General features: G+C 42.4%; 1 protein-coding gene across 2 annotated transcripts in view; it reads right to left on the reverse strand.

Annotated features, from left to right (window-relative positions):
* Window positions 1–20,226, reverse strand: part of Kcnq3 (potassium voltage-gated channel subfamily Q member 3) — a 300,325-nt gene that overhangs the window by 19,385 nt on the left and 260,714 nt on the right. For both annotated transcript variants that reach the window (XM_048457080.3, XM_085678922.2), the window contains exons 6-9: window positions 19,870–19,980; window positions 17,692–17,787; window positions 16,106–16,200; window positions 12,032–12,058 (exon numbers count right to left, since the gene is read on the reverse strand). In XM_048457080.3, the coding sequence (XP_048313037.3) occupies window positions 12,032–12,058; window positions 16,106–16,200; window positions 17,692–17,787; window positions 19,870–19,980 (329 nt within the window). The remainder of the gene's footprint in view (window positions 1–12,031; window positions 12,059–16,105; window positions 16,201–17,691; window positions 17,788–19,869; window positions 19,981–20,226) is intronic.

Consider the following 20,226-nt stretch of genomic DNA (forward strand, 5'->3'; position numbering starts at 1 on the left):
GGGAACTGTGCGCCTAGGGAGCCAACCTGAGGATGCAGGGGTACTGTGCACCTAGGGAGTCAACCTGAGGATGCAGGGGTACTGTGTGCCTAGAGGGCTAACCTAAGGATGCATGGGAACTGTATGCCTAGGGAGCCAACCTGAGTATGCACAGAGACTATGTGCCTAGGGAGCCAACCTGAGGGTTCATAGAAACTGTGCATCTAGGAAACCAACCTGAGCGTGCATGGGAACTGTGTGTCTAGGGAGCCAACCTGAGGGTGCATGGGAACTGTGTGCCTAGGGAGCCAACCTGAGGGTGCATGGGAACTGTGTGCCTAGAGGGCTAAGCTAAGGATGCACAGGAACTTTACTCCTAGGGAGTCAACCTGAGGGTGCATGGGAATTGTACGTCTAGGGAGTCAACCTGAATTTGCTTGGGAACTTTGCGTGTAGGGAGCTAACCTGGTACAGCAGATAGTAATTTAATGGGGGCTGGGACTCAAATCTTAATTTTAGCTAAGAGTTTTTACAACTGATTACATTGTGAGAGAATTTCCAATGTCCTTGGATTTCCATCTATGCTTATCTGGAACCTAAACCCGGGGCAAGACACACAACAGTATCCTTTACCATAACAACTTCAAGGACCGGCAGACAACCACTCTAAAAATTCCACTCTCGTTGGGTGGGGGTGTAAAGTGAGAGGAGGGGGGCACACTCACATGTTTTCATAATTGTTTACTGGTTATCTTTATTAGTCTTTAAAATACCTAATTGATTAAACCTCATCTTAGTATGCATGTATAAGAAAAAGACACAACGTCAGTAGGATTTAATATTATTTGCAGTTGCTTGGAATGGACCTTCCATGGATACAACTGAGTTACTGACGTATAGTCACAAACAACAAAATTTCTCCTTTCCTCATGCTCCTCTCTATATCAGTAACTGCCCTTTTCTCTTTATAGTGATGGGCACAGGCAAATTCTCATCACACATAAATGAATCAAATATAAATGAATGACATAAATTACACAAAGCAGGGACCCTTAACCTGTTTTAACCAAACAGATTCCTCTGATAGAACCTAGGGGGTTCATGAGCCTTGGTAGGAAAAGTACACTTGTAAATCACTAACTTCCAATCAAAATTTGGCATCATTTTCCATTACTAATGTAACAAACTCATCCCTGACCCAATATTGTGAGCGCGTTTAACCTGGAACCAGGTATGAAGACCATAAGGTTCTCTACAGAGAAGCTCTTGCTGAACTCCATTTCAACACTGGATTTCATAAACATTGTTTCAGTACAATGTTTCTCCTCTAACTATACATTACACTAAATATTTTGGGTTTATTTATGCTGTGTGTATGCAACCATGTGTATCACTGTGTACATGTAGAGGTTAGAGAACAATTTGAAGGAATTAGCTCTCTCCGTCTACAGTGTAGGTCCTGGAGGTCCATCTGACCTTGTTGGCACATGCCTTTGAAGCTGAGCCGCCTGACCATTTGTAGCATATGTATTCTGTTCTACATTCCACTCCCAAGATGCACAAGCTTTCTCTTGTTTGCCAGTGCCCTTTCTTGCCATGTCAGTCAACCTCATTATTACATGTCATTTTAAACTATAGCTAAACATGCCTTCGTGAAAATTCAGTGCTCTGATCCCCCAAAGACATGTGATTTCCTCTGTCTGATGTTTAACACATTTTATGAAGACTGTGCATTTTCATATCATTGTTTTCCTACAAAGTCATGAAGTAGAAACAGCCCCTACTTGGCGCTTCTGGATAGCTAGCATCCCTCAGGCATGAACTTCAGGTCAAAATGATGCTGGGTGGATCCAACTTGATAACCCATGTGACTGACCTAGGACACATTATTGCATTTTTTTTCTGGTTGCCAGATTCCTTACGAGCAAGATGGTGACCTTCTATTTGTATTCACATGGCTTATTATATGTTAAATGTGATAATGCATGGAAAGTACTTATCCCCATCTACGACACAGGAAGCCTCCACTAAGCACTGGCTGTCATCGCTATATTGGAAAATAATCCTCTTCCCGTAGATGCATTAGAAGGCTGATGGCATGTGTGGAAAGGATCAATGTAATTCCCTTGGGCATAAAGGCAGGGTTTTGTGTTTTAGTTTAAAAATATATATGAAGTGAGATGAGCTTAGGGGATTTATTTATACAGCATTTTATATTTACTTAATGCTTGTCTCCGAGCTCACTCTGCCTTGGTAAAAGCTAAAATGTGGAGATCTTTAACATATATCAACTAAATGAGGACAAAATTAACGACAGCCACTTTGTCCTGACTTGAAATTTCATCACAACCTCTGATCGCCAGAAGGATAAGAAGAAGATCCTCTTCCGCTAGCAGTTCTGAGATTTAGGATTCATTTTCTTGGAAGCCAGATGCTTCACTGCTATTCCTAAGAGTCTGAATTGCTTTGGCCACAGTCATTTAACAGCCCACTGGTCACGGATAACACTTCAGACTGTCTCAGGAATCCAGATACACTGGCACAGAAGCCTCAGCCCCCGCACCTAAGAGGCTTACGGAATTCTTCCTCCAGCAAAGAGGATGCTCAGCTTACTTCTTAATTGGGTTGCCTGAAATCCAAGACCCCACAGGATAATGAAATGCAAAGCAAAGCTGGTAACTGAAACTCAACACTCATCTCTGCCCTTCTGCATATGGACCCCCAGTGCATACATAATCCAGGCCCTGTTCTTAGAAGAGAGTGGAGAAGCTGCTGACAGTCATTTCTTTGGAAAGCAAGAGTCCCTGATTATGTGCAGACACATAATCTCCACGCCTGGATTTGAAAAACTGGAAATAGATCAATGGGGGATGGAAATGTAAAATCAATGTTGTCTCTTGGCAGATACAAGTCCTGGATTCCAACATCTGATCGTAAAATCCAGGGAAGTCTGGTCATGCTCAGTGTCACACAACTATCTGGTATTCAGATCTTTGATGAGCTCTGAATGTCTACCTGGAGAATCTCCATCGCTTTTTACTTCTGAATTACCATTACTCGCGACTGAAACTTTGCCTAGTTCCTGAGCATTAACCTCCAGGATGACATTTTAGCAAATTCAGATGTTCAAAACAACATCCACATCCAGTATTCTCCTGGCATGCTCTAAGACTGTTTTCATCCATGGTATTTGGCCCCTGCCATACAAAGTTTGTCTCACTGATGACTCTTCTGCTAAATAAGATGTCCTCAGAGTTCACAAACAGCATCTAGAGAGAGTCTGGGTAAGCAATAACAGCTTGGGGAACTCTCCTGGCCTCTTGTGGATTAGAGGCAAAGGACAGAGTGCAAGACAAAGGACAGAACCCACAAAAAATAATTATCTGTCCCACTGATGGCGCTGAAGGTGATAAACCTGCAAACAAGGTTTGAGGCAGAGATAATCTTGTCCAATTGCAAATTCAACATCAGCAAGTGCTGGCACATTACCAGGACTAAAAACATTTTTTATTCTGTTAAATAAAGGAATAAATAAAAATTTGATTTTCCAGCTAATAACATACATACAGCTTTCGCAGAACAAGGGTGTGCTATGTTGTGTAAGGAGGGTAGATGTTGGAATGAGAGAAATGGTTCATATCTGTTCATCAGTTACTAGTTCAACTGGGGTAAGTCATAAGCTCAGCGAACCATGTTCCTCTGTAAAATGAAGCTAATGCGTTTTTTCCTAATTCAGGAAAATGGGTTCAACACCTTGTGAGTTCTAGGCTCCTGATAACTTGCTGAGTGTACATTGGTGACTAAGCTGAACCTGGATGTGGTTCCACTCTGGTTATGACAGATCAAGAAGACGTCACAAATTGTTTGCATTGCTAGAATGCACTGGAGGAGAACAAGGACAAAACGGGGAAGTCAATGAGAAAGGCACTGGAAGTTTACAGGCAGGAAATGACGATGGTGTGGACAAGGTGGCCATAGGGAAAGGAGACAGCGCTTGGACGCCATGTGGAGAACTAGCGATCGTCTGTCCTGGGGAATTCTGGACAGGTGTAAGGGGAACCATGCCTGGCAGTTAGAGGGACATGTGGGAGAATGATGATGTTCATTTTCAAGGGGGAAATGACTTGAATGTTGAGAAGAAACACAAAATGGAGTTTCATATGTGCTCTAGCTTTCGGAAGGCTGACAGGCATCTTGACAAAGATCAGGATTGTGTCCTATCTTATTTGCTGTTCTATCCTCAGGTGCTAAAAGGTTCCTGGTACAGAGAACAAGCTTTGGATTCACAGAATAAGAGGATAAATAGGTCTATGATGGGTAAAAATATATAGTGGCAACCAAAAGGAGAGTTTTTTGTTTAAAAAACATTAATTTTATGTGTGGTATATGTGTACATATATATCTGTGTTGTATGTATATGCATATAAGTACGTATGTGTGTGTATGGAGGCCAGAAATCAAGGTTCGGTGTTTTCCTCAGTTACACTCCATACTTTATTTCTTTTCTTTTTCTTTCTTCTTTGCCTCTTTTTTTTTATTTTTGAGATGGTATTATGAAAGTGAACAGTAAATGCTTTTCTGTGTTGCTCTTCTAACACTCTGTTTTCTCTGTGTGCTCCATGGAGCATCTTTTGTGCATGAGCTCCTCAGGTGCAGCAGACGCTTTCCAATCCAGCCTGTGAGGTCAGTACTAGCAAGATTCTCATTTCACCGCCAATGACATGGGGACTCAGGAGGGTGTGTTGGGTGACAGGGGAACAGAGGTTGTATTTGGGTAACATGGGAACATAGGTGGTTGTATTGGGGTGACACAGGGACACAGGGGGTTGTGTCAGGGTAACAGAGATACAGGAGGTTGTGTTGGGGTAACACGGGGACACAGGAGGTTGTGTTGGGTGACAGGGGGACACAGGAGGCTGTGTTGGGGTGACATGGAGACACAGGAGGTTATGCTGGGTGACACAGAGACACAAGTGGTTGTTTGGGGTCACATGCGGGAATAGGAGTTAAATTGGGGTAATGTGAAGACACAGAACACAAAAGAGGAGTCAATTCTAACTCCCATAACTACTGCCTAATTCTACTACCTTGTTATTTTGAGTCCCTGGTTAGAAAATACAAAGGATTATAGATCTGAAGGGTTCCAGACAGATGAGTTCAAAATATTGTCACTGGGTGGTTCTCTGTTGGTGTGTTTACATCTCAACTAAGTTTCCCAGTCTTCACTGGTATGTTGTTATAATGAATACTATCACTGTAAAAATATTCACTTCAAGTCTCACCCCTTGATTCTGATAGCTCCTATCCTGCACAATCTCATCACGCTCTTTTGTAGAAGGAGTGAGATGGAAAACACGGGCCCACATCTCTCTAGGGTACCAAGTCAGTGTGGGATACTATTAAAGCATATTCAGATCTGCTAAGATTACTCCTAGTGCTAATAATAAATTATTTAAGTTTGATTGTCAACACTCCTTCTGATACTCATTTTCCTGCATAAAGGCAGACTTTGGGAGATGGGGCAACCCAATTCTCTAATTAGCAGCGAGTCTATCATCTCTAGCTCCCTTAGCTATCTGGAGCAAAAAGACTTTCAGTTAAGCAGCCAGCCAAAACACCCTCATACCATGGCATGACATCTTGAACTGCCCATGGGTGAACTTAAAAACTACATGACACGGTGCAGGGTCGTCCAGGAATGTTTTAAATAGTTTATATCATAGGCCACGAATCACAGAGGCGCTGATAAGGCAAGGCTATGATTGGGCTAAAACTACTGACTGTGATTATTCCAAGAATGGACTTTCAGGCTATATAAGAAAGCTGGTCAAGGTTCCTGAGCAAGTCACCAGGAGGAAGTCTCTGAGGACTGACCTGTCTGTTGTTGTCACATTTGGTCCAATGAAAAAAGAGCTTCTAGCTGTGGGCTGAGCTGGCAACACAAAGCACACAGCAGAGACAGCAGTGAGGTAGTGATGGTACAGGCAGCAGGAAGATTGTGGCCAAAGCAGCACAGGCCAAGAAAGTGAGGAGATTCCCAGCTGAAGAAGACACAGATGAGTTTGAGAGCGCCAGTGGGAATGAAAAGCTGTTGGGGTAGAGGATGGCAAGAGAGAGCAGGGAGATGAGAACTGACAAAGATTAAACAGGGAGGAGGCAGAGAAGGAAAACTGCCAGTCCTGGTCACCTACAGGGTTCCAGAGAGCAGTTGAATCTTTCGGATCAAAGATTTCAAACAGACAGCCCTCAGGCAGAGATGTATAACAATGGTCACTGTCAACCCGGAAGAATCCCCATAGCTAGCCCTTCCTGGAAGCTTCAACAGCCACTATACTAAAGGGATGGAGAATATTGACCTCATAGGACCACACAGGAGTGGGGACACTTGTAGGGCCCAATGGTCCCGATACCAGAAGCCTCATGAATTTTCAGTATCAGAGGCTTCCACACACAGCTACTCTCATGTGCCTATTGTTCAACACTCATTGATATCACACACCAATACCCAGGGAAACAAAAGACACCAAAGACTAATATAGAGCTTCTCCGTCATTGGCCAAAGTTTCTATCTGAGTAGAGGAAAAGAGTTTTGTCCATAATTGTAACAATAGAATTTTGAAGTGTTTCTTCCTCCAAATAAGTCCACGACCTAAACTATGCCTAGGAATTTGACTTTTACAGATGTAACCATGTTAAAGTCATTCTGGAATAGGGCAGATCCTTATTCCAATGAGTAGTGTCTTTCTAATAAAAAGAAAAAGGAGATTTGACAGATAAATTCATAAAAATTCTATGAGAAGGTAGAGGCATGAATTGAAATGCTGGAAAACTAAGAATTGCCAGTGGCCACGAGAAGCTAGGAAGAGAAGGATCATGCTCAAACGTCTCTGGAGGGAGCATGGTCCAGGTGACATCTTGATGTCAGACTTCCAGCCTCTTGAACTAGAGTAAAATTCAGTTCTTTAAATCATCCACTCATCCAGTTCCTGGTCATTTGTTATGGCTAGCTGACGACACTAATATATCTATCAGTGACAGCTGAATGGCCGAATAAGCATAGCCTTCAGATTTATGGAATCAGGAGAGTTGTGCCAAGTTCTTCTGTCTTAAGGAATGAAGAGATCATGAGGAGAGACAGTACATGAGGCATGTATAGAGAGGAACTTCCTTTTTCACATTTTCACAGACATAAAAATGTGGTTTCCATGCTCTTTGAAGAACCCAGAAGAATTCAATTAGTTTCCTCCCATGGGAGAAGAATCATAAGCGTGAATGGATACTGTTCAACATTGTTTGATGGAGTAGCTTACATTTTAATGATCAGTGTCCTTATGTGATCTTCCCCCAGCTTTCCTTGAATCATGATGTCACCAAGACCATGACACCCACATCCCTACTGTGATGGCTGGGACAGTGTCTAGTTTGTCCCAATGTTGCTCTCAAAGCCAGACTTGGTGGGGAGTATTATGAAATGTCAGGCCCGGAGTCAGTACTTCAATAAAACTGATTTATTGATTCCTTTCCAACATCTATGTCCCAACCTAATCATTATCCAGTGTAAAAGGTGTGTTATAAATAGCCATGATGCCCCAAACATTTGTCAGGGAAAATAAAGGCAAAGCCTTTACAACGTTCAGGGATCACTCAGGATACACCACTTTGCCCCAAATCTCACTTCAGCACCTCTACTATTGGGTATCTTGGGATAGTGTTGTCGATCTGGACAGCAGGAAAAAAATACTAATTATATGAGGTCATACTCAAACCTCTTGTTTTGCACTGGGTAGCAATAATCTCATCAGCGAAATTAGGGGATTGGTTAACTGCTATCAAACTTCTCTCCCCTCTTTCCAATCACTGATTCTAGGGTCTGGACGGACTTTCTTGCCAACAGCACATGTAACTGTGAGTTGAATTTCATGTGGTGATGTCAGGGGGAGAGATAAAGAATGAATGGCAGCTCTTCTTTTGCACAGCAGGGTCTGGCTCTGTGCCTTTTCAGCCTCTATAGCCTTCTCTTCTGGCAAGGGCTTCAGCTCTGTGAGCCAAGACAGGGTAAAGGAAAACAAACAAGCAAAGGGACACCTGCAGTGACCAAGGAAGCAACTGCAAGGATTAGTTAGAACTGTTCTTGGGACAAGGACCTGTGGACCTAAATCAGCTGGGTCCAAAGTCCTTCTTTGTGTCTTTCTATTTACAGACACTGTGCAACGTTCTTATCTCTTTGAATCTCAGTTATTATGTATAAAATGAGGATTAAAATAGTATTTTATTTAGATCATAGGGTAGCTGTGAGGTTTGATGTGCACAGAACCCTACCTAGCAGACAATACACATTCTTTCTAAGTTACTGTCATTACTTTAAATCCTTTGATACAAAGAATAATCTTCTGCTAAATGAGAAAGACATAATCACTAGGCAAGAGAAAAGAAAGGTGTCTTGGATGATGTTTTTGTTCTTCAAAGACAAATACACATTCTGAAGGATGTTATTCAGAGTAAATTGTTGAAAAATACAATTTGAACAATTGGGTTCAAGCAAGCAGTTGTCAACATAGTTATCTGTTCTTAGAGTTTAAAACTCTCTATCACAAAGACACCCTAATTACCAGCAGGATGCTTGATGCCTATATGCTGGATACTTTACGACTGATAGTTAAAGTGCTGGCCAGATCGTAAAATACTAGTCTCTCCCAACACACTCTAGAATAAATGAAGTGTAGTAAGGCTTAATATTGATGCTCCTTGGCGCAATATTATTACTAAGACTTTGAAATTAATGGATGGACTTTATGACTACCATAGAGAATGACTGTTTTTCTATTCGCTATGCATTTACCATTAATGGGAGGGTGAAACACCTTATTACATGTAGGAATTTATTTTCTCTATTTTCTCACTTCACCCAAGTGGATGGAATGGAGTTTGTGATCTGTAGTCGTTCATTTCACTCTAACGTGTAGAAACATACAACAGGGGTTGGCCAGCAGTAGTCTCTATTCTCTACGGAAAGAAATTGTCCAAGGTATGAATATATGACAAATTGGATCAATATGTAGGGTTCTTTGGGGGTTTACTAGCATACACAGATTAGTCAATACATGGAAAGTCAGCTATGAGAGTGAACTCATCCTGGAATGATCCGAGATAAAAGATGAAGGAGAAAATACAGACAGTTCTTATCCTAGTTCCCAGAGGCTTCTGACCCTCCCTCAATGGATACGTCAGCTATGATATTTCTTTAATAGGTTTAAGTAGTGTAAATTGACTTTATGATACTTGTATAATATAGACTTTGTCCATTCATTCATTCACCCACTATCCATACTTTCATTCAGTGACCATTCATACATCCTCTATCCATCTATTTACCTATTGGTTCATTAATTTATCCATCTTCTATCCACCCACTCATCCCTCCACCTATTTTCTATCTACCCACTTTCAGTGTGTGTGTACACAAAGTTGACCAGGTTTTCAGGTTATGTTTTGGTGACTCAGAGGTATCCAGTCTACCAGAAAAAGTAGTTAAGAAACAAGTATATTAGGTAATCATCTGTACTGTGAAGGACACTGAAGCAGAATCAGAGGAAAAGACTGATAGAGTGAGAGTGAAGAGTCAAAGGACATCAGGCAGAATCCCAAGAGAAACTGACAAGAGAATCACATGAAGTCATACGAGAGGAGTTCTTGGACGATGGAGACTGCTCTAATACCAGATCATGTGTCCGCTGGGTTAACTGAGCTCCTTTGTATCCATTAACACCGAGGGAGGGCATTAACGACCTATGCTTTAGGGAAACTCCTTCTTAACAGGGTGGAAGGAGGATGCAACCCTACTCTGGCTATTTCTGTGTTGATGGCATTGCAAGATATGTGAGCACTTCAGATCAACTCCTTGAAAGTGACATGGAGATAAAATAGATTACTATTTATCCACTCATCAAATATTTATGGGGTACATTTATATTTCAGGCATAGACTTAGCTTCAATACTGATGTGTGTGTGTGTAATATAATCTATATATGCATACTTATATGCTTTATGATGAAAGCTCTGAATCCCAACCAAGGTCATCACAACGATGTATTCAAACCAGATGCGAAGAGATGGGAGGAGCCAACTGTTTCCAATTTTTTAAGAGTTGTGCAGTACGGCCTGCTAAGTGTTCAGCTATTGGTGAGCCTATCACGTGAGCTGTCTCTTTTCATTTGGGTTAATCACAGAATTGTGCACACCAAGAAAGAAGCATAACATTATCAGAGGCAACCATTCAGTCAACTATATGAATTCAGCTGGGCTTATGTTCTACAAGCAAGTCCACATGAATCAAAACAATCAAGAAAGCCCTAAATAAACAGTCATTTTGTAAGCAGGCAAGAATGTGAGTCCCCACCAGTAAGCCGACTTAATGATTCCCCTTCTTACCCTCAAGACTATATCTGGATCTGGAAAGAAACAGGAAACATGGCTGTTTCCTCAAGTTGTCAAACCAACCTGTGGGCTGTTTGTTCGAGGAGGAGGCAATAGAATGAACTTCAGATCTCGCCCTGACTATATGGAGGTAACCATAAGAGTGGAAGGCCGGTTGATAGACAGGAGTCAACTTTTATTTAAAGCATTGACTTGTGTCTGAGCATTTCATTGTCACCTTGTAGCCTTCCTTCTTGGATCAAGGAACTGAATTCAACCTTTCTCAAGACCCCTGTCTCCTACTCCAGGCTGTGTGTTTATACTTGCTCCCCTCAGCTCCCTCACCAGTCTACCAGCCCTACCTAATGACTGTTCAAATAGAGGATAAAGAGGATTGAAAGGCTTCTATCACCAACTAGAATCTTCTCTGAGGAGGGTGAGCCATCAAACACCTAAGTCCAAACCTAAAAAATTAGGGAATAGACTTTCCTTTGCACCTTGACAGAGAGGAGAGTTCTTGCAAAGGCACAAACATGTTGGTAGCTGTCTTTCAAAGAACCTCTTTTCTATACACAGAGAAACACCCTTAGAAAAGACTCACATGCACCTATTTGATCCCCAATTTAACTGGAATCAGGAAATCCAATGCATATTTGGAATGATATACAGTACTTCTAACCATGATTTCAGTCATCTACAGTTAACTACAGCTCAGAAATGCTACATGGAAAGTTACAGAAAACACCCCATAAGTTTAAACCAAGTACTGCTCTGAGGAGTGTGTTGACATCACTTAACATTTCACACTATTTTGTCAAAGTAAATCACCTTGCTTTATAACCTAGAACAGGGTCCAGATGTTGGGCACCTTCTACAGAGGGGTAAGAAGTTGTGGAAAGTAGTCCTACATAACCCTGAACCTCTTCTCACTCACTGTAGTGTACATGATTTACTAGAGACCCTCATGGTAATGGGGATCATGAATTGCAGTTCTGTGTTTGTTTTCTGAAGTGTCATCTGTGGTGTGAGCCCAAGAAGCAAATGGAGAAAAGTACAATGGCAAACTTTTTAAAATATGTGCATGGAAGTTTTGCCTTCATGTATGTATATGGGAGGGTGTCAGATGTTGGAGTTACAGACAGTTGCTAGCTGACATTTGGGTGTTGGGAACTGAACCCTGGTCTTCTGGAAGAGTAATGAGTACCTTAACCACTGAGTCATCTCTCCAGCACCAGTGGCAAAGATTTTCAGATTTAGATCTGACTTAAAATTTTGGTTTTGCTGCCAAATTGTATGAATCTGAAGGGGTAGATGAACCTTTCTGAGTCCCAGTCTACTTATCTACAAACGAGAATAATAGGACTTATCTCTCGTGATAATTGTAAGGATCAGGTGTGATAACATGCTCAGAGCCTAGCTCGAGGAGACAGACATCTACTATGCAGCTGTTGCTATTATTCATATTAAGTTGTTCTTAATATGGCACGAAAATGGCAGAGGAATCTGTGTTCAGCAACAGAGTGAGCGTCAGAGACTAGCTATGACCAACATGGTTATCTAGCAGTTTTCCCCCATGCAGAAGTGAACCCTTTCCCCCAAACAATGGAAAAAAGAAGGGCTTCATAATCAGAAATGTACCTGGCTGCTGCTTCCAGCTGTTCTTTCCTATAGAAGGGGGAGAAAAAGAAAAATATATAAATGACATGAAATGGTTGCCTCTTGCCCCACAGTCTGCCTCAGCATCACTCAGAAGGTAGAACAGGACAAATGAAATCAAGAAACATTTTGAAACAAGATGGTGGGTATGGAAGAGAACCAAAGTATGAGGTGGGTTTTGCCATGTGCCCCATGCTCCTGCCACCACCATTTGGTACTGTGCTCCTCAGTTTGTCTTAGTTGCTCATTCATTGAGAAAACGGGTGAGTGACTACTCAACCCCAGGATTCATTGCTTGGCTCATAAGACTTCTTTTGTGGTAGAGACAGATCAGGAAATCAAGACTGCCAAAAGTAGTTGTTGTACTCCCACCCCTCCCTGCCATCGTGGTCAACAGCATTACCACTGTTCATGGTGACTGGACAGTAAATTGTTTCATGTCTCTTTTCTTACCAGATACTATTTTAAGTGTTATTTATGGATTTGTCAGTTAATCCTTATAATAACTCTAAGAGGTAAATACCATTATATCATTTTTCTGTTGAGAAGGTTGAGAGACAAAGAAGTTTAAGAAATTGCCTGTGGTCTCAGACATGAAGCAGTAGGGTTCAGATCCCAACCCAGGCAGAGTAACTCCAGAAAACGCTCTATACTGACAGGGCCAGCTGAATATGCTGGCCACATATTCCCCACTCTGAGCCTTTGCTCAGTTCTGCCTAGAATCCCCTACCCATTTTCTCCACTTGGAGCAGTTTTGCTCATCCAACAAGTCCACTGGGCTGGGCCTCAATTCAGACAGGGTGTTCTCACTATGGTGTTATTCACAGTGGTTTCCTGAGACTGTAATTTCAGAGATCAGTGTCTTTCTTTCTCTTTTGCTCGATTTGGATTCATAGATATCATCAGGGCAGACTTAATCATCATTGATTGAATCATAATATGCCATGAATCAGGTACCAAGGCAGATACTGTCATACACCTTACTCAATTTCACTGTTACAACACCAGCCCCTTCAGAAATGGGGATTGTTTAGACAAATAAGTCTTGACCCAATCTGTGGGATGTAGGTGAGCATGTATCAGAGCATCATGTACTTCTCTCTAAAATAGCCATTTCTTCCCAGACACACAATGGAAGAACAAGAGCTTTGGGCAGAAAATCTTGGCTCCAATCTTTCTTCCAGCATGTACTTGCTGAATCATAGTAAGAATTAGTAGAGTGTTTTGTCTCTTCATTTACAAAAATGACCACAGGGATGGAGAAAGAGAGGATCATAGAAACCACAAAGACATGATTTCTTTCTGACATAACAAAATTTCTCTGGAGTTAGTGTGTTGAATGATGCCCAACTTTGAGACTATAGTCAGAATAATTATACTGTCCTATACTCTTTTAGGTAGTGAAATATATCTCAATAAAATTATTATTAAAGAAGGAGTAAATAAAAGGGAAAAACCTTTTGGGAGGTAGGTGAGGACACATTAGTGTACCTGCTTTTTTCTCTGTCATTAGCATATGGTGTGGGTTGGCATTCAGGGACATTCTTTTCCCAAAGGACTGTCTCATTTCAGAGTGGTTGCTAAGTGAGTTTCTCTAGTGACTTTGTACTTTGTCCTTGAAAAACAAAACAAGAAAGAAATGTTCCCTCTTAGTTTAAAAGCCATTCCCATATCACAGCAGCTGTCTGAAGCACAATGTAGCCTTCAAGTGTCTGACAGCCAGGACAATGTTGTATTTATAATAAATCAACCAAAAAGAATAGGCCCATTGCCAAGGCCTTGGGATGCACAGCTAATGAAAACCATCGTGGCTCTACATTTGGTCTGGGTACACATGTTCTTGGATTTGAGTCCAAGGTCACCCTGTTTTTTGAAAGGGGGGGATACTGGCCCATTTTAGGAAGGCTCTGATTTATGATGTCCCAGCTCCTAATCAATAATAGCAGCAGCAGAGTTTTAGAAACACAATTAGCAACATCCGAGCAAGTAAGTTTAATTAAGTTAGAAGATGCAGTGAGTAACTCAGACTTACTCCTTTAATTATTCATCTATCGCTCTTATTTCTCCCACAAGTCATCAGTACCCTTTATCTTTCTCAGACCCTCTCTCTCTTCTCCCTTCTTAGCACTTTTTAACCTTGGCTCATGCCATCAGATTTTCCTGAGAAATGAACACCCCATGAATGTGAGGCAGGGAAGGTTTTCTGGGGCTGGACTTAGAGTTCTCGAAGGTCACGGTCAGATTTCACATTTTTATGCTATTTATGATTATTGATTATAAAGGTTTTAAATAAAGCAATGGAGCACATAAATACAGATCTCTTCTATTTCCTTAAATCTTTTAAAATAGATAGGTAGATAAATTAGTGTGTGTGTGTGTGTGTGTGTGTGTGTGTGTGTGTGTGTGTACACCATGTATGTGGAAGTCAGTTCTTTCCTTCAACACGGGTATTACACTCAGGTCATCAGGCTTAGTAATAAATGCCTTTAGTCCTTGAGCCATCTTGTTGGCTAAACTTCCTTAAATCCTTAGTACAATATGGTGGTGAGAGTGGATGGATCAATAGAGGCCATATTCATAAACCAGTCATAGATCTTATACTGAGTGTGTGAGAGTGTGTGAGAGAGTCATATAGGTGTTGGGAGAGGCACTTACCTACTGTTGGGTTGTTCACTGAAATGGCAGGTACTTGTTTATGGAACATACTTCAGTAAACATATCTCAGAGTAGAACCTACCCATGGATGAGCTAACTGTGCCTCTACCTTCTCTCCTAAGTCAGGGGTTCTAAAAGTCTTGCATCTGTCTATATCCAGAAGTCTAGACTAGACCATCAAAACACTGAAAAGGAAGAGCCTGTGATAGGGGAGTTCAGCCAATCACATTCTGTTTTGGGGGTGTGCCGCCCTCAGGCTAAAGCCTGCCTATAAACCTAGCAAGCATGCTCTGCTAGCTCTCTTTTCGCCTGGCTCCTGGCTCCTGCATCTGGACAGATCATTTGGATTCTGATGTAAGCTGTTGCAAGTCTTACTTCTGTTTATTAAAGCTGTATATTTTGTATCAATATACAGTCTGGGGACTCTTCATTACCAATCGCCCTGCAGCTTCAAGCCTGCTTTAGAATCCAGGCAGCAAGAAAAGCATGAGATTCAGAAGACTATCAAAATGTCCAGTAATTCTGAGTCCCAGGTCACTGATCGGTAAGTAGAAGCTACTATCATCAGCCATTCATCTTGCTACTCAGTGTTCACAATGAACCCTTATGATAGAATGAAACCATGGTTCCTGGTCAAGATGGTTTTGTCACTTTTTATTTTTTATCATTGCTGAAGGTGTATGTTGGCTCTCTGTGTTCAGAACAATGCCTCCAACTCTAATGCATCTCTACATTTGTGAACACTGGCTTTTCTCAGAGGACCTGTTAGGATGAAGTGAAACACAGACTTGGATATTTGGAATGCAGTGGATATCACTGCATGTTAAGCTCCTTCCTCTTCCCCTTATGCTAGCTATGGGAAGAGGCTATTCATCTCCATGGGCCTTTAGTTCAGTTTTCCAACTGTGAGACCATGAAATACCATTAGTAGGTTTCCAGAGGATCCTATGTCACCTTTGCCCTTCTTCCCTCTGTTGAAGTGGTCTGTAAGTGTATGCTATGCCCAGTGAAGGATTTATCACACTGTATGATAGCTGATTGTGCTGGCTTCAGTTTCCTCTGTCCCCTGACTCTGTTCACACAGCTATTTCCTAGTGCCATGTTGTCTACCTCCAGCTGCTCACTGGGGCATCTAGAAGGCTTTGAAAACTAGAGATGTCTGGTTTTACTTCTGAGGATTCAGACTTAATTAGGTCAAGTATGTCTGAATATCAAGGTTTTTGTTGTTTTGCTTGTTTGTTTCAAGATTTCCAATGATGTTAATATGTGGTTCATATTAGGGACCATTCTTCATCGCCTTGGAAGATACTCTCTAGCAAACCATGAGACCATGACACAAAGCACAGACTGTGGTAAAGAAGGTCAGCCATGCTCTGAGTACTCAGACAAGTGACTACTTGCCTGAAGAATGGGAAAGAGACAACTGATTCATAAAATCTCCAGGTTGCCACCAGATCAATCCTATTGGGGTTGGTAGCATAATATCTCCAGGCAGCCTGAGGAGGAGAGAAAAGAAAACAGAATGACGTGGGTACCGCATGAAACATCCACACAGCATCCTATGCCATTCAAACAACTGTTAAGCTCTTGACTCCTAAGAGTTTGAATGTCTGTCTAGTGAGAATTCAGAGAAGCAGAGGTCTTGGCTTCTGATAGTTTCTTTGTAAAAACAAAAACTTGACCATCTTAGAACTACAATGGGTGCTGTGGTGAGCTGGGACATGGAGAGATGAACTGGGATAGAGAGAAGAGGGTAGAAAAATCCCTGAAAGGAATACTGACTATTCCTCCCAGAGAGCTCCTTGAGACTGATCAGTCAAATACATAAGAAAATAAAGTCTTTGTGCTATTTCTGAGTTTCATAGAGCTTGGGAGGTGGCTCTCATAGACTAACCTCCTGGGATGCTCTGATGGCCTGGGGTTTGAGGGCATAAAGGAATAAGCAGACTCTGAATCCTGAAATTGGCTTAGAGAGCAGACCAGGCTGTGTCAGTTCCATAGACCCAGTTCTTAGTGACCTAGTACAACTGGATACAAGCTCTGGGTGAATGGCAATGCTCTCAGTACTCAGGAAGGCATGGGGGGGATGCACTAATTTCCTATTTACTAGGCCCCCTACTCCCAACAGCCCATACAATCAAGATACAAACTTCAAACTTCCCTTGATGTCTAATAGGGAGTAATTATTCCTGTTTTATTCCTCTATTATTCTTCCTCCAATCTGTGGTTGGAGGAGTAATGGTGGGAGATGGAACCACGTATCCAACATCTCCTGTGCAATGATTGTTGAGGGGTCAGAACAACCTGAGACATATTCAATAGTCTGTATGCTTTTGGTTTCTTCTCTCTCTCTCTCTCTTTCTCTCTCTCTCTCTCTCTCTCTCTCTCCATGACCTCATTGGCTCTGACAGATAGGAGTATATCACAGTATTCCTTGTAGCTCACTGAGCACTGGATTGTTAGCTATCTATTTTCTGTGGGTCACTGGATCAATTCTACGATGGGAAGAAGAAGGCTAAGGAAAGTCACAGGTCTAAGCCAAATTCTTCACGCCAAGATTATTAGGAAAAAAAATCAAACGGTTTCACCCTTGAGTGCTTAGAGTACTTGAGTGTCTTAGAATTTGGGTGGAAATGGTAAGGCTTTCACTGCCAATACGCATAGACTGTGTAGTGATGATGACTGTAACCAATCACAAACAAGCAAATGCAAATTGGTCCTTTCCGATCTAGGTATATGCTTTTGTACTTTCTTTTTCTTTCTGACTCTGTCTCTCTCTCTGTCTCTGTCTCTCTCTGTCTCTCTCTGTCTCTGTCTCTCTGTCTGTCTCTGTCTCTGTCTCTCTCTCTGTCTCTCTGTCTCTCTGTCTCTCTCTCTCTCTCTCTCTCTCTCTCTCTCTCTCTCTCTCACACACACACACACACACACACACACACCACACTCTCACATCCCTGGAACCATCCTAGTTCAGCACCGGGTACACAGACCTGGATGAGCTCAGCGGCTGGCTTCCTTCTCTTCTCAAAGTGCTTCTGACGGTGCTGCTCCTGTACCTTGAGTGCCAGTCCTGAGCCAAGGATGCCCTGCAAGGAGACATCAAACCAGTGTCAGCTGCACCAGGTTCTCTCAGTATCCCAGCCTCATTTCTGGAGAGCAGAGAAGATAGGGTTCAACGACGCTCTGAAGCCTGTGCTGTCATTTGAACTAAAATGTCACCCACAAATTCATGTGTTTGAAAACTCGGTCCTTAGCTGGTGGCCCTTTAGGAAAGTTGTGGAACCTAGAGGAGCCTTACTGGAGGGATTAAGTCAATGGAGGTGGGTCCAGGTGTTTGTAGCCTGGCCATATGGCTTGTTCAGTCTGCTTCTTGACCGTTCATGTGATGTGACCAGTTCCTTCCCTTTCCTGCCACCACACCTTCCTTGCCACAGTGAACTGAACTGTATCCCCTTAAACTGTAAGGAAAAAAAACAATTTACCCTATTTACATTACTTTTTTGCCAGGTTTTTGTAACAAGACAAGGGGTTTTGCAGTGTGATACTAGGTGGAGGAGAAAAGGGAGAAAGCCTCCTTTCTGTTCCTGGAGTAGGGAGTCTGGTTAAGTGAAATATGTCTGGCTTCCAATCTGATAGACAGAGTCCAGCTGTGAGACCCTGGGCTCATCTCGTCTCTATCTTTCATAGAACCTTTGGTTAAGAGTGCATACCTCACAATGATCTCAGGAAAATCCTAGCTGATAAATAGCGATTGCTCCAGGAAGTGATGTGACACAGAATATGATACAGTAATCGAATTTTAAAATATTTTAGCTGCTTGAATTGTCCCTGGGGGCATGTACTATAGGCAGAGTTTCCAAGAATTGAATCTGCTTTGATTTCCAGGTCAGATACCCCTGTGGACTAAGTCGATAGACACATGCATTTAATATGAAAGAGAATTAGAGATGGCACGGTACCCAGCCCATCCTGTGACAGTTTCAGAGGTGAGAAAACAAGTTCAAGAAGATCATAGAAAAAGCTGACTAGCAGAGGAAAACACGCGTAAGTTGACTAATATAGGAGAAAGAAATTCTCCAGGAAAGGAGTGGGGATGGAGGAGCAGCAGAGGGGTTGTGGTTTAAGAATGCTGTCTTCAAGTTGCATGACAACTGGGCAGGCTTTAGAATTGGCCTGGATTGGGGCTCCTGACTCCCCATCCCAGGAACGTTTGAAGTTTGAAATGAAATTTATGCCCTGGCAATGCTGAAGCATGCATGGGCAGCCCGTATATGGCGGTTCTGTTTAATTTATCCATAGTGGATTTCATGGTCTAAGTTGTTGAAGACGACTGACCAGGTCTCTTTCTCAAGAGGTCACCAGATCTCATTATGGATGGTTGAGAGCCACCATATGGGACTTGAACTCAGGATCTTTGGAAGAGTAGGCAGTGCTTGTAACCACTGAGCCATTTCTCCAGCTCCCCAGGAATGTCTACTAACCTTTAATTGGCCCTCAGTTTTTAACTCATACTATTGGAATGAAGACTAAATGAGATGACGCCCAGGAAACATTTGGCATGATTTGGGCACACACTGATTCCAATGGGAGCTTAGAGCATTAACCTTTTAAGTTAAAGATAAAGTTTATTTCCACTCTCATTACACCATTTTGGGGTGGGGGGGATCTCTCTCTCATTACCCCATTTTGGGGGATCTCTCACAGGTCTAGAACTACTTCAAAAATTTAAGGCAGCAAGTGTCAGACCAAAGAAAGGAAATTCAAATTTGAAATATCTGTTCTATGTAAGGTTTTGGATATCAATAGACAAAGACAGAACTCTTGGACCCAGTGACATCAGTCTTTGAGAGCAGACAGAGATGCAAACCTGCAAACACACATGGAGTCAGAATACTCCTGAGTCAGAGGGGTACTGACTCAGACTGGAGATAGTACTACTGGTTCCGGCCCTTAGAAAACAAGGGGGCATTTGAAAGCACCACTCCCGGAGCAAGGTAGCAACGCAAGCCACCATGGGGGAGGAGTGAGACAATCCATGCCTGAGGTAACAGCTGATGAAATGATAGGATGTGGAGCCAAGGATACAAAAGGGTGAAATCTGAGGCCGGGGATTTGAGCTGGGTCTAGGCAGTAAAGGGAACTTCCTGTCGCACACGAAGAGAACTTACTGCTGGAAGGGCAAAAAAGGAGACGCCAATTAAGGAAAAGGTGGCAGCAATCAGACGTCCTTCCCAGGTTTTAGGTGTCTTGTCTCCGTAGCCGATGGTGGCCAGTGTGATCTGAAAAGGAGAAGAGTTCAAACTGGGTGTCCCCAGGTAGGGGACATCAGTGACAGTACACAGAGCTCTGCAACAGCCTATGTGCTCTCTCCTTCTCTTCTCCCTGTCTGTATCTTGTGTGTATGTGTGTGTGTGTGTGTGTGTGCGCATGCGCGTGTGTGTGTGCGTGCGTGGTGTGTGTGTGCATGCGTGTGTGTGTCTGTGTGTGTGTCTGTGCGTGTGTGTGCATGTGTCTGTGTGTATGTG

This window comes from Myodes glareolus, chromosome 19, assembly GCF_982192425.1.
Source record: "Myodes glareolus chromosome 19, mMyoGla1.1, whole genome shotgun sequence".
In the NCBI taxonomy this organism is placed as follows: Eukaryota; Metazoa; Chordata; class Mammalia; order Rodentia; family Cricetidae; genus Myodes; species Myodes glareolus.